Here is a 15,128-nt window from a genome sequence, read left to right on the forward strand (position 1 = left end):
ATAGTCTTGTGGTTTTGGTTCCAGGTATTGCAGTTGTATCAAAGTAGGGGTTGAATCAACCTATCAAAAGCCAGATGACTGTTGTTTTAGACGGTAATAAAGGAACTCTAGGGTAGTTATCTAGTAAGAAGAGCTAGCAGCACTGTGTGAACTGATCATAGTTGCTGACTATGCACACGGGTGTAGCGGAAACACTGAGCGTATACAATGGTTTTGCTGGTGAATTTGACCAGCGAGAGCAACAAATTCATTGCGGAGTCAACAATGAAAGTGATAGTTTTCAACAGTAAGGCTGTACAAGCAAGGACGACATACCTAGAATATGAGGCTGGCGGACTGTGAACCCTGATGTGACTCGAACGTCACTCGATGTTGATGTATGCATTTGCGCAAAGAACGAATCACACCACAGTCAATTGAACTGGGGCTACTCACAAAGGGACGAAGCCAGACTCTGCTACTGCGTAAGACCGTCGATGTTGAGAACAACATAGTGATATTTTCGATAACACTAATGCTATAGGAAAGACTTACAAGCGACTATTCTAACCCCAAAAAAGCCCTGGGCAGGACGAATGCTATGATACAAAGCAAAAAAGCCCCTCCTCCGTCCATCTATCGCCCAATATCTACAAATGAAAAGAAAGAACGCCAATTGATGCTATGAATGATGAGAGATAAAGAAATCAGGAGTCGAAGCTCCTGTTCCGGTCGACGAAGGGAACTTCTAGTTCCCCCGACCGAGCAACTTCTTCCCCAGAGCCTTTGCTTTCTTCGTCTTCGGACCGTCCGTGTCATCGTCCACCACGCTGCCTTCTCTTCCACTGATACCACTGATACCAGTTGCTACGCTCGCAGCTCGCATACTCGCTGCACCACTACCAGCTCTGCTTCTCATGTGTCCGGCAAAAGGCGCGCTGACTCCAGCAATATGTTTGCTCAAGCTATGAATAAGGTTCGCGTGGACAGGCTCTGTGTTGTCTACTCTTGACAGTTCATCAGCAAATGCGCGCCCATCTTCGACGTCGTCGACGACTAGGCCGCTGCTATGATGACTGTAGCCACCCATAATGGAACCGTGTGTGGAGCGCGCTTGGTTGGTCGAAGCCGGCTTTGACGAGTGCATGGATGAGCCTTCTTCCGAGACGGTGCTAATAAAACTACCTTGGCGTCCTGATGTGAAAGAACGGCGGGGCATGCGATCTTCGGCTGAAAGGTCAGACCCACCGGGGGAATGATCAAGCATATAACTCGAATCGGTGCCTGACAGATCTGGAGACGTGTTGAGCATTGCGCTGCTGTTGGCAATTTGCCGAAGACGAGACTGTGATTTGGCTGACGGACGGTGATGTGAGATCTTGTTACCAACAATCGTACCGGCATGAGACAGGAGCGCTCTCAAGACATCTTTCTTGAGTTGTGTGACAAGATCCAAATTGGACCACGTCTTGTTGCGGTACTCTATCGTAGGCATCCTGAAGACCAGATCGTGGACGTCTTCAAAGTTACGTGTGCTCTTGCCTTTGTAGGAGAGACACAATACCATGGAGGGGATTTTGAAGTACGCAACAGTCATAAATTCGCTTGCTCGACTCATCATTTTGGTCAGATCGTCGCTCCTGACTTCCTTCTTGTTCGTGCGCTTCTCAGTCAAGTTGGTGCCAGTACGATAGAGCGCAAAGCGTTTGGCAGTCCGTTCAGATTCATTCAGGGTCTGACTTGAATTGGTTGTGTTTGACCGAACGGAGCTTGGTCTAGAGGAGTTGTTGGAATTGCCACCCAACGTGGGGACCACCAATGCAGAGTTCGGATGAAGAGTACGACGGAGCTCGGTTCCACTACGTGAAGCATTGTTGTCTTTGAAGAAACGGAAATAGTGAGCGCTCGGCCGCTTCGCCATACCCTTCCTCTTCGCATCAGATCTTTGGACCGGATCAGGCAACTGGAGTGTAGGTGTGAGCCGTTGCTTGAGAGCTTCTACTGCGCCTTCATCCGTTGAGAGCGAAGCGCCCATGCTTGCTGTCCCAGAAATTATGCTATTGCCTTCCTCGTCCTCATCCTGGGTCGGGAGGGTGTGTTTGAGTAAGAACGGCGATGAGTTCGCAGTTTTGCTGTCGCCATACGTGGGGAAAACATATTGTAGCAGTTTCTTGCCGATCTGGTATTCCAGTTGCACCTTTAGTGGATACAGCTCAACCTCGAAATGATCTACGACAGGTATGCCTGCGATCGACTCTAGTGCCACGAAGTAGACCTTGAGGCACCTGGCGTTCTCAGGAAGTGTCTGGTCCTGCTCCAGGAAAGGCGATATCATTTCAGGATATAGCGCGTTGGGTAGTAGGTTCAGACCTCGCACCTGTTCGATCTCTAGAGAGTTGGAATTAGATCCGTCATTGTTGTCGGTGCGATCGAAAGCTACGTTCTTGAGCTGGAACTCCGCTAGTGATTCGGCACCTTCGCGAAGCAGATGCCACACGATATCAGATGCAGAGACATACATCCGCAAGAGTCCGGTTGACTGTTTTGATTGCGCGCGATCATCTTGCTTGCGCTGTGCGGTTGTGATCGCTTTCATGACAAAGAACAGTTCGTCTTCGTAGACAGCCAAGTCTTTCTCGACCTCAATACGATCTTCCCATCCTTGCTTATCCAGATACTTCTCGTTGATTTGGAAGACGGTCTTGATCTCTTCGAGCTGTTGAATGCGCTCCTGAAGACCCATGACTAGGTTTGGAGCTCCGGCAAGGTCGGTGAAGTCAGAGGCAAGCATGATCTTCTCGAGGCGCTCGTTACGCGTCTTTTCCAATGGCTCGTGGTACAAGAGTAGATCTAAAACGATAACATACATCGCGTAGTATTGTCTGGAGTCACACAGGGCTCGCACGTGTGGGAAGTCCACCCAGAGGTGGTCAATTCGGCTCTCCATGTTGTCGGTAGAGGAAGAAGAGTCGCCAGCCGAGACATCATCGTTGTACTTCAGACGCAACGCGTTGTGCTTATCATACCGCATACTGGCTGAAGTTCGTTGTACCACGCGCTGGAATCCGAACGGGTTGCTGTGAAATTCGAACATGACTTCGAAAGGTACCCATGGAGGCCATGCTGAGCCAACTGGCGTTCCGTACATGCTTCCAGAGTACATGTGTATATCTTCCGGACTACTGAAAGTCTTTGAATTTGTGACGAAGATTTGTAGACTGTCCATAGCCGCGATGAACCTTCGTTGAACAAGGCCTGAAACCTCGTCCATAACTCGGTCTTTGTCCATGATTTGTAGAACCTTGAGCTGCATGCCTTTCGCTGTGACGAGCACTGCGGACTTTGTGTCTTTCTCGCTTTGCAGCTGGATTTGCGGTGCAATAAGACGCACAAGATAGGAATTTTGAGAAACATAGTCGTCTGCAACATCCTCCTCCGCCTTTGCAGGATTCGCGGGTGAAGGCTCACTAGTGCCTGCAGAGGTGCCATTGGTGGTCTTAGTCTTAGCGTCTTCCTCATTGGCCTCAACGAATTTCCTCCCGTCGCGTAGGAACTGTTCGATCGTTTCGTCGACGTCCAGCCCTGCTTCGTTATTACCGGCCATAGGTGTTTCATCGGGTCCAGACGTGGATGGCCCGCGGGACTTGTTTTGCTCCTCAACAACGTCAAGTATGAACTTCACAGCTCTCCGAGACATGTAATAAACAAACCCCCGACGTTGAGTAACTTGGTGAATGTAGCGGAGTATTATGTTTCGCAAAGAATTGCCCCACTTCAGGTGGATATTGTGGATGATGAACCGGTTGTTGAACTCGTTGGTGAAATCGGTGATAGGGTTAGGAGGTGAGTCTGCTTGCTTGCCGTCCGGGTCAACCGCATCTTGACCACCATCTGCTTCAAAGTACTCATCTTCTCCATCTGTCTCGGGCTCTGGAACAGGGTTGCCTGGAGAAGAGGAGGCAGTCTCTAAGCGCTCCAACAAACTGGTATGCATGGCAGACAGGAACTCCAACTTCCGCTGAAGGAACTGGGTATGATTTCGCAGTGCTTCAAGGCGACGCTGCGACTCTTCATGTCCTTCAGATGGTTCACGCACGACCTTGAGCTCTTGCTCATTCACAGCTTGCTGGTTATGAGCTACTTGTTCCTTTACACGTTCAATCCGTTGTTCAATCAGGTGACACTGTACCCGGCGTGGATCGTTCCGTGCTGAGATGACACAGTGATGAGTCGGCTCATTGCCGAATGCGCTCTTTCGGTGTTTGTCACCAGAGATATTGTTACTGTGGTCGGTTTGGCGAAAGTAGGTAAAGCGTGGAGCGAAGGCAAGGGGCAGAATCTGCGTTTCGGGGTGTCGACGTGAAGGTAGGATCCAACCGAGCTCGATAAAGTCGTCCATGTCCACCCATCCTAGATCGTTGTCTGGGATGGTGAATTTCGACAAGTCAGCTGTGAGGTACTCTTGGTTGTAGCTGGCAAGATCATCCGCGGTCGCATTGTCAACGTCTTCAGAGCCGGTCCCTGAGATGCTTGCAGATACTGCTCGAATGTCCGTACGGATGAGGTCAAGCTGTACCTGGTTGATGCGCATACCAGTTGTCTTGTTTTGCCTGCTGTTCTGCTGGCCTTCGGGCGCCTGTACCAGGGTCCTGAACTCTTCGCGGCGCTGGTGGAGATCGAACATGAAGCTATCGAGCCGCGCCTTTAGTCCAGTAGCAGAGACAACGCCTGCAGTATAGTCCTCTGCATCCTTGTGCTTGTAGATGTGGCTCATATACAGGGGTGACAGCAAAAGATTGTACTTGATGGTCGCAAGGTGTCGCCCGAACTTCTTACTAGACTTCTCTACTCCTGGCCACAGCTTTCCTTGACGTACGGGTAACGACATTGCACCCGAAAACATCGACCACCAGCTGTAAAAGTGCGTAAAGAAGCGTGGGGAGAGATGGACACTGTTGTAGGTTTTCGATGGCTCCAGATTAGCGACAGACCACTCTCGGTCGTATGGAGCGGCGATAGCAATAGACATGTGGATGTGATGGCTGCGGAAGCCTCGGAATGCGTCATACTCCTGTTCTAGATTAGCAAGTGTTTGAGAGCAAGGCGGTTCATCATTTACCTTCCCATTCGATGCTTTTGCATACTTTGGATTCTTGAGAGTGATGTTGTAGTGAGGGATGAAGTTGAACGAACGCCCACCATCATCCATATTGCGCTCGAATACCAGCCCAGCAACCCAGCGCACATTGCCATTGAGCTTCATCACAGTCTTCTTGAAGGTGGCTCTCTGCTTACGACTAGACATGCTCGATGCAGTATCCGGCCGGGCCACAGTTTCCGTCTCGGCGTCGTGACGCGCAATGTGGTTGAGATCTGGAATAGCGAGCACGTAGCTTCCACTTTTGACGACCATAAAGTTCCTAGGATCTTCGTCTTGAGCGATGCTGAGTTGTACATCGTTCTGCCAGCACATGACAAAGCCTGCACCATGACCAGTGACCATGTACGGATCGCGGGAACCTGTAAATGTTAATTCAGTCTCTTGCGAAGCTATACTGTGGCGTACCTTTGAGGATCAGATGAACATCGCCGTCGCCCTTCCATGAGACATTAATGCGAGAGTGGAAAGTCAGCCTAATCTTATCCCAAAATCCGACCCTCTCGGAAGGGTCTATAGCTGGCTTTGTGAAGTTTTCAATAATCTGCATCATATCTTGAATTGCTGGCTGATATGACGTGCCCCAAGTGATTCTGGTTGGGTATGCCGAGTTGATGTCGATCGCCATATCTGAGTATGTTTTCACAGGTGCCACAGTTCGACGAACGTCGACTGCATATCCGCCTGTCGGCTCGCCTGCAGAGTTCTCCTCTGATGGTACGACAACAACCCGACTGACGCGTGAAGACTCAACGTCTCTGAACTCTTCCGCTATCACAAAGTCCGTCTTCATCAAGACGCTGGGTAGTCTTGATGATTGTATGCTGCCGATGGCTGGGAAGTGCAACAGTGGCAGTGGGTAATCCCGAAGGTGAATCTTGGCTTCACCCATTTGTATTTGGACATGCATGGGAATTAAAAGAGCATACTGTGTATCGAATGGCATACCTTTGCCAACACGGTGAAGGAAGCGTGGGTACTCCGAGATAGGAAACGAGGGCTTATCGATGACGATTTCTAGATCGCTGACTGCCAGTGCCATGAGTGCTGGTCGTTGGGAGACGGCAAGGATGGTTTCCTTGTGCTCAATATCGTCTGGCAGCTCATCTAGGCCCCAGAATGTTGAACGGATATCGTTCATGGACCGGTTCTGCGATGTCATCGCGGAGTCGATACGCTTCTTCCACGTCTGAGCATTCAGGCGGTTCAGTTTTACACGTGCGTCTTGTACAGACGTCTGGTATGACCCACTAAGACCGCTGAAACCGTCCTTGTTGTATCGCATAGGATGATCTGAACGACCCCGGTCCGGCGAGCTATGACCGCTTGAGTCAGCGCTCTTCGTGCGTCGGTGGAACCTAAGCTCCTTGTCCCTTTTCTTGATCTTGTTCCGTCCTCGAACATCATGTGCGGATCTTGCGCGGTAACGTGAGTTTCCACGCTGGTCGTCTTGCTGCTGCAGTTTCCGCACTTTCAGGTCAAAAGCATGTTCACGAGCAAGCCTCTGCTTTTGTTCCATAAGACCAATCCGGTAGATCGTCCCTAGCTTCCACTCAAAGGCGTTGTCTTCCAGCTCAAAGAGCACTGCGCGGCTCCGGAGTGATATCTTTGGCACAATCTTGGGGCCTTCGGCTTCCTTGTCCAGAACGTACTCATTAGTTCCAGTCTTGAAGCGATGATGCACCTGCTTGGCAGTCTTGGCAACATTGGCGACGTTGTCGAAGATTTTGTGCATGACTAGTTGATGAGGTACAGCAATTCTTATCGCGTCCGTTGCGATATCAAACGACTTCTCGTCCGTTATCGTGTGACCGTATCTAAGCTTGGATTGCCGATAATCTAATCGCAAGGACTTGACGCTGACAATCCGACTCCAAGCTCGTTTGATGGCTGGGTTCTCTGCAAACAGTCGCACTAGGCGCGACCGAAGGAATGGGCTGGTCCAGCGATGTTTTCCTGCTTCAAGCCCATATATCTGAAGCATCAGAGGCGGATCTCCAGGCATGTCTGCTTTGATCTGGACGAAATGGGCTTTGACATCGACTGTCACAATCTCGTGGGTAGTTCCGCTAAGTGGATCCACAATGTCCTCGCCCAGCATCGGCACGGAGAGGTGTCGCGGCGAGCTGGTTGATACTGGCTCTGCAGCCTTGTTCTTCCCGAAGTCCCAGTCAAAAGACCTCTGTAGAACTTGCACCGCCGTACACAAGGCGAAATGGCGATATAGCGAATAGCGGAGAAACAGGTTTTGGCTGTACGAGTGGATGTGGAATATCGGGCCCTGCTTATCAGAGAGCGTATGCAGAGCAATCTCCATGCGAGGCAATGACAACGTTGGTTCTTGCTCCGGCTGGTCATCCCCTTCGATGATCAATCCTTCTAGTCCATAGAAATGTAAAGCAAGACGTCTGCCATCGGTTGGATTGCCTGACGTTTCTTTTGGTGACCTTGGCGAGGCTGGGGGCGGTGATCTGAGTAAGTGTTCCTCACGGTTGATGGTCCTGCTTGGTGCGCGTCGTCTTGCAGGCTTCAAGTCCATCTCTTCTTCCCTGCTTGTCTTGTATTCCGCGGTCCAAGATTCCAGGTGTAAGCCGACACCTCGACTGTGTTTCGATATATCAACATCTATTCCAGCGACATCCACGTTCCAGTCTGATCCTTGAAGGTGAACGTATGTCATCCAAGCTGGTAATCTACGGAGTGCATTGAGCCCTTTCTTCTTGGGCGCGCTGCGCCGATGGCCCATATCTGCTGACATTTTTGTGAAGATCTGTCGCAGTCCTTGGCTAATTTCAGGCCGAACCATGTACAGGGAGAATGTCTGTGCCGTGCCCCAAACTTCGACGACAGGGTCAGGAGCTGCACTCATCAGAGCCTTGACTTCCACGTAGTCTGTCAGAAGTAAGTTGTGCTTCACGATGGCTGCAGTTTGGTAGTAAAGTTGATGTGCGTTCATGCGGAAAGTTGAGCTCAGTGCATAATGCAACTCGCCATCCGCAGAGTGCGATGCCTCTAAGTCCAAAGACATGGATGAAGATGCAGAAATCAGCAGATCAAATTCGTCCTTGTCTTGCCTGGCGGGGTCCATTGGTGGAAGGCTCACTCGGGTGACAGGCTCATGTATTGACATTTTAATGCTTGCCTTGGGCAATAGTCGGCGAAAGAGGTAGCGCTTGCGTTGTCTGGTCTCAGGCGGCTTGCGATGCATCTCGTAATTATGAAATAATGCAATTAGTAGCGGCAGGTGTTTAGGATCGAGGTCCAGAGATGGCGACGTAACGACCAGGTTGGCAAAGAGTATGTTGGTGTTGCGCTCAGCGCTATCTTTGTCATTAGAAAAATGAATCGTTTTCGAAGGGAGGGTCGTGTTCAAGGTCGTCGTGACCATGGGAACGTAAAGCAGACGCTCGGGGTGACCATGGCTATTATCGATACCGACGGATATAGATATTGCAGCAAGAAGAGCCTGGTGGGCAATATCGTTGGGCGAGAAGTACATGAGATGGGCGGGACTGCGAGGATCTAGGCGTAGAAGATCCATGCCGACTTCCTTCATGGAAAGATTGAGGTAGAATGGAGGATCTGAGCTCTGGGCGGTCTCAATCTGCTTGGTGAGGCCGAGAAAGCCGACCGCGAATTGGAACTCGTGGATTCCGCGGAGGATGGAGCTGGCAAACTCGCGGGAATCAGAGACGGTACGGATGAGGTTTTCTTCGCGTGTGTTGGGGTCCTCAAGCTCTTCCATGACATCGCTGAGCGATACGTCTGTGCGACTACCACGAGACCTTTTCCGAGGGCCAGGCGTGCGACACTTCTGAGCTCTCTCAATGCATAGCTTGACATCGTCATATGGAATGAGGAGCCGGCCCAGTTTGAATGCGATGGACGCATCGCGCAGACCCTCGAGCTCTTTCTTGAGGAAGCCATGCACGTTGAGAGTGCAGTGGTCGAGCAGCTCAGTCGATTCCCTGCCCTCTGGAGAGAAGAGGATGCTGCGAGCGGAGAAGAGCCACTCGGCAGGCCGTTGTTCCTGGTCTGGCTTTGGCTTGTGGTGGTTGAAGAGGCGGCTGCGGTCGACTGTCTTTTTCCTGGTATCTACGGCCAGATTAAGGCCACCAACCTGCAGTGAGCCCACGTCGACTACGACGAGCGTGGTCGCGTGAGCCACAACATCGACCTGCCTGAGCCAGTTGATGTTCCTGTGCAGGCGCTTGATCTTCTCCTTGGCATCCGTGAGCCGCTTCCATGTCTGGCTTCTCTGTGTCTCGTCGTCGTCGTCGTCGGCCACGGGCTCCGGGGTGTTCTGGCCGCTGTTGCCCTTTTGCGTGGTGCCGCTGGCCCAGTGTGCCCAGCCCGGCTTCTTGCGCGGCTTCTCTCCAAGCGCCCTGAGGTCGACCGTGACCTTGAGCTCGTGTAGGACTATGCTGACAACCGTGGGCTGGGCGAAGGTGGGTCGGTGAAGAGTGAAGCCAAGGCCGCGGATTTCGATGCGCAGGCCATCCTTGGGGGTGAAGGCGATGCGTCGCAGGCCGCGTAGGCCGAGTCGCTGTATGGATACCCCTGTGGCTATGCGTATAAAGGCGAACAGGACAAAGGAGAGTAGGTATATCAGGAGCAGGAGCCCCGCGAGGAACTGGAGGGTTGGCAGGGCCATGATTGTGCTTCAACCGTATGCCATTGACCGAGTAGAGTGTTATCCAAGAAAGTGGTCGCGAGTGCACGCGATGTGCCCGAGTGAGTGGAGAGTCGACGGGCCGGACATAATCGAGCGAGGCGCAGGCGCAGGGCTACGAGGGTTGCTGCATCGGCATCGAGGGTGAGGCGAGGACGAGGCGAGGGCGTAGATGAGAGTGCGGACTTGACGGTCGGGGGAGATGGATGCGGCCAAAGCGGCAGTCCCGGAACGCGTCACCTGGTGGTTGGAGCGAGCTGCGAGTGAAAATTCGCGGTGCCGGCGATGAGATCGGGCAGTGACGGCAGCGCAGACGTTCTCTCCAGTCTCTCTGCGGGGCTCCGTATTTCCCTATGTGGTGTCTTGTGCTGATGCCGTCAGCTTTCCAGGTTCCCACGCTTCGCCGGCGCCATATCCCTGCTGTGCCAAGCCACACCCGCGTACCTGGAAGGAGCCTGTCGCTGCCTGACGTACCACTTTCACCTCAACCACACCCCCGCGCATTCCTCGACGACGACACTGGTGCGCTTGAATAACACTACGCCTTTGCGTCGCATTGTGTAGCTGTCTGGCCACGCCGATGCAAATCCCTATCGTGCCTGTCAATCGTTCTTGCCAAGTGTGACCGATCGCGGCTGTCTGCATACGTGGGACGATACATCCAGGATGCTCAACCCACATTACCGCCGGATGGCGTCGGGAACAAAGATACCTTATCCTTGTGGCGGATCATTGCCCTGGAACCCATCATAATCCTATAAATTGCTCACGGAATATCAGACATGACAAAGTTTTCAAATCTTACTAACTACGATGGCAGTATGGCTAATCTAGAGACCTCGAAACGTCCCTGACCTACCTTCAACACCTGCTACCAAATCGTTGTCCCCGCCTTCCTCCATCAGTACGGTGCTGCTTTCCCAAACGCCGCACCCCTGCAGCGTCTTTTTCTTTGCATATCAGTATCTGGAAAGAGGCCCTACAGGAACGAAGACGCAAAAGGCACTTCAAAACGGAAATCTCATACTCTTCTTTAGCATTACCGTCCCATCACCAAACCAAACATCATAGCCACAAATCATCGACATCGACGAATACCCGACTCAACATCCAGATGACAATGAAGTCACACGTCAGACCGAAGAGGTCCCTTCCACGACCTTATCCTGTCGAGTTCTTCAGCTACCAGAGCTCTGCCCGACCCTTAACCTTTTTCTACATGTTCTCGCTGCACGACGCACAAGCCATTCTCGCAAAAGAAAATGGCGCCAAGGCTCACTTCAGTCCACAGGATTCGCCCATCACAGTCTACTAGGAGTTCACCGAGACCATGGCTCGTTTTCCTGATACGCGCCGGCATCTTCTCAATGGGCCACTCAGCCCTGACGATGCACTCCTCGCTTGGATGATAGACCAATATCCCCGAGCACCTATGATCATCCATCGAGAAACTATTGCCACGTCGTCTGGCGATATGCAAGACAGAGATTATCTGTGGCAGGGCTGGCTTTACAAAGGAAGGACAGGAGGGTGGGATGTGAAAACAATGACATACAGGCCGAGCGTGGAAACAATCACATCATCATCATCAGGTTATAACAGTAGCCCGACGCTTTGGATCAATGGGGGGTGGGACGGAAGGGCTACGTCAGGTGAAAGGATTTGAGAGGAGAGTGTGGGATGGAATGAGCGTGACAGACTTTCATTATATGGTCGATCCGCTGCGTGTATCGGAGGATGGGATGAATGCAGCACTAGGGGTTTAAAATTATGGAACTGTTGTGGATACATATTCTCACCAGCTATCCGCATTCATCGCCAAGACTGACTACGGTTTTTGGTCCGTACTGTTGCCCAAATCTTCTCTTCCATATTATGTTCGGCTTACCCACCATGACGACCTTGAAAAACTCTGCCTAACTACTACTCAGCGGCCACTCGAACACGAAACATGGCGTGCAAGTACCGAAGTTATACCGGAATCAGCGGGGCTGCCTATGTGCAGCGCAAAACCACTATTATTGATCCAACATCAAACTGTTCGATCAAATCGGATAACCCAAACAATGTTTCCTCATTATCGGGAGGCTAAGATAGTTCCGCGACGCCTTCGACAACCAATTTCTCACTTCGTCTTTGATGCGAGTGAAGAAAAGATTACCCATCGCCTCTTCCACTTCGAGTGTGTAGAGCTGCCTTTGAGTCTCCTGGTGGAGATATCTTATGATAGTAATCATTGGTTAAGCTTTGAGGAATGGTTGATTGGCCTCTTCCACCTGCTTCTGGTCCAGATATCCTTTTCGACATATCCGACATTAATTTGTATCCCACAATGGGCAAACTTGCTGGATTCGAGAAATTTATCTCCTTTTTGCTGGGCGTTTTGGCAAGATCTGGAATCTCGTCTGAAACTGGTCCCTTTGCTCGCGTTGAACAACTGTATCGGGACGTGCATGTTGTCGGATGAGCGTGTTGAGAAGCGGCTGAGGGTGCGTGACTGCTTGTCGTAGCGAGACAGCATATGTTCGAGGCAATAAGGATGATGTGATGGTTTATGCCTGGCAGTGGTGGGGAGATCCAGAGTGGATAGCGATATCGCTGTTTTTAAAGTCGACATCAACGTCGTGCGGACAATGGGGCGTATAGTGGCCCAAAAACTTGTTGATTGACCCTTTTTTTATTCGTGTTGCGAAGACTGTCGATGATCAAGTCGCGAATCTCGCGTAGCAGGGTGCGGACTGGCGACATGTCTAGATTTGGCTATCGTTACTGTGAGAAGGTTGATGGTGATGAAGGTAGAGAACGATACAGATAAAGTATGCTTATGTATTTCGCTTGTTCTTTGACCTTTTCTTGGGTGGCTCAGAGAACCATCATTCGGTTCATGGTGGGGTACGAAAAAGCTCGCTTCCGTCTTAGCATATCATATTTACCATGTCTTCGGTTGGAGTTGTCGATTGGGTCAGTATTGTTGACTCGCTAGAATTATATGGGCTGCGGTTGGCTCGTAGTGCGGATTGTACCAAGTTATCCAGTGTGTACCTAGGTAGCTGGAAATCCTCAACAAGATCCTCAACGGACATACTAACCATGCGTCTGAGCAAACAAGGACTGCTGTGCGTGAACAGTAGTCACAACAGTAAGGCTTCGCAGACCAACTTTGCTCGATCGTCATGTACGTTGGTTGGTGTCTCCTTACAGACAGAATTAGGCTTTCGCTTAGTCACAGACATAGTGTGGTACGCCAAAGAGTCTTGGGATGGCCTACCAACGCTTGCTCCACGTACTACGGCCACTTATCTTACTACACCGCCTAATGTGCTAATTCACAAACAGAGGTGTGGGGATTCGTTGTCTTTGCGGTAGCTGTCAGCACGAACGAACACGTGTTGGAATTCAGTGAATGTGGTGACGTCATCAGGGGATGCCGGTCAAGGATCCGAGCTTGTGAGCGCTCATCTCCAACAACGCGATGATCTGGCAACAACGCGACATTGGCACGTCTCACTTGTAGCTATAGAACTATGTGAGGACTCTGTAGCCATGCACGCGTAAGTCACGTCGTCGTGCGCGCGACGCACAGGTTACTGCCCGCGAATCAGTCTTCAAGAGCTCTACAATACACGTTACGCCGTGTGCGTTCATCACCTCAAATCTTCAGGCCGTAAGGTCGATCTACCACGCGTGGCTGAACACGAATGATGCGCAATCAACAAGAAGGTTCGTTGGCTAGGACATCTATTCCGGAAATGTCGTGGCACGTCAGTCAAGAGAGATACGCACCTTCGCTGTTCTGTGCACATTGGTAACTGCAAGGGAGTTGTTGCCATTAAATGCAGTACACAAAAGGAGTGAATCTCGAACCTGCACCGGCTGAAACAACCGTGATAGGAGTGCTGACGTCGGATTCACACCGCACGATCAGGCTCTGTATCCATTCTTCGGTGCAAATATCATTTGTTTGTTGGTCGATTATCACTGCACAGTGCTTACACCATCACATACGCGAAGGTTAACACGATTTCGATCGAATCTCCACAGCATTGCACACTTCGAAACGGTCCGTCACACTATGCGAGCTCGTCCACCAACGTGCGAATGGTTTAGTGGTTGCCCAAACCAAGCCCTCATATACTACACCTTCTCCGACAAGTGGCTGTGTTGTTATTGCATTGGATATGTGCGGAACGGGCTTCCGCATTGCGCAGAAGACGGCTGGAGGCGCGGCACTTGTGTCAATACCGAGGGTCAAAATTGGTTCTGTGATTCACATGCGAATCGATGCGATGCCATCATAGAGAGGCCATCCGGTCGCTCTACGGGAAACCCACATCGCTGCATGCGGATCGGAACGTTGTATGAAGACAGCCATATTGGCCAGTACTTTTGTATCGAGCACATGCCAGAGAGCCAGGGGGCGCACCGTATCGAGCCGGCCAGACCACCACAACGACCTCCTACTTTACCATCAATAGGACACACGATGGTCTCACAGAATTCTATACCTTCACCGCGTCTTTCAAATATTCAGTCAAGAACTTCAATACCGCTGCCATCGTCGCATGCATCCTATAGGCCCCTGACACGAGCGATTAGGCACACAAGGGCTCTTGAACCGAACCGAAGCCAGGATACATCAGCTTCTGATGCCCTTACACCACGTTCTGCAATCCCGAGACTGGTCTCTCCACCTTTGGGCCGTACTCCATCCATTCCCATACAGTCTCCAGGTCTAGTCGCACGGATCGCAAGCGCCATCTCGTCCCTGTCTGCGATTCTTTTGTTGTCCGAAGACGATCTGCCTCCATCCCTCGATGATGCCGTCTCTGCAGAATCAGACACTCCAGAAGTGGCGCCAGCAGTACGGCACTCAACATTCCGATTCGACTTGGATATCTTCTCCACTGTCGTAGATACTGAATGTTGTATATGTTTAGAGCCGCAAAGGAGCATGCGCCGTCTCATCACCTGTAACCATATGTTCTGTGAAGAGTGTTTGTCGAAACAGGTCAACGGACCGTATGCGAGGGCGCACGACTGCCCGCTTTGCCGGAAAAATATATTTCAAGGCACAGAATGGGAGACGTATTGAGCTTGGCAGAATACAAAATATGGAAATTGCGATACAAATGGTATTGTTGTTGTTGTTGCTTCTCTGTACCAGTGATGCGTATTCTCTCACTACCAGCGTGCTCTCACTCGGACGGGATTCTGGCAGTTTTTCATCTCTCACTTTGCCGTCTCTCACGTCATAATAATCACTAGTCACCCCGCTGCCTCTGCATTCCATCAGCTTCCAACAGCGTTTGCAATTGCTTG

General features: G+C 51.2%; 1 protein-coding gene across 1 annotated transcript; it reads right to left on the minus strand.

The window, feature by feature from the left end:
• Positions 1-534: 534 nt before the first annotated feature.
• Positions 535-14,891, minus strand: ACET3X_002895 (uncharacterized protein). The gene is made up of 6 exons (XM_069449688.1): positions 13,078-14,891; positions 11,776-13,003; positions 10,254-11,725; positions 5,546-10,177; positions 5,099-5,499; positions 535-5,050 (listed from the first exon to the last, which is right to left on the minus strand). Exons 4-6 carry the CDS (start codon positions 9,789-9,791, stop codon positions 728-730), a joined length of 8,970 nt encoding a protein of 2,989 aa, XP_069309442.1. The 5' UTR covers positions 9,792-10,177; positions 10,254-11,725; positions 11,776-13,003; positions 13,078-14,891; the 3' UTR covers positions 535-727.
• Positions 14,892-15,128: the final 237 nt, after the last annotated feature.

The sequence above is a fragment of the Alternaria dauci genome, chromosome 2 (assembly GCF_042100115.1).
Source record: "Alternaria dauci strain A2016 chromosome 2, whole genome shotgun sequence".
Classification (NCBI taxonomy): Eukaryota; Fungi; Ascomycota; class Dothideomycetes; order Pleosporales; family Pleosporaceae; genus Alternaria; species Alternaria dauci.

Bases quoted from the DNA above. Each gene is read 5' to 3' on its own strand.
- ACET3X_002895 (XM_069449688.1), bottom strand. From the start codon at position 9,791: ATGGCCCTGCCAACCCTCCAGTTCCTCGCGGGGCTCCTGCTCCTGATA. The intron at 5,500-5,545 runs GTACGCCACAGT...TAACATTTACAG, and splicing joins TGTTCATCTGATCCTCAAAG to GTTCCCGCGATCCGTACATG. The intron at 5,051-5,098 runs GTAAATGATGAA...AATCTAGAACAG, and splicing joins CAAAAGCATCGAATGGGAAG to GAGTATGACGCATTCCGAGG.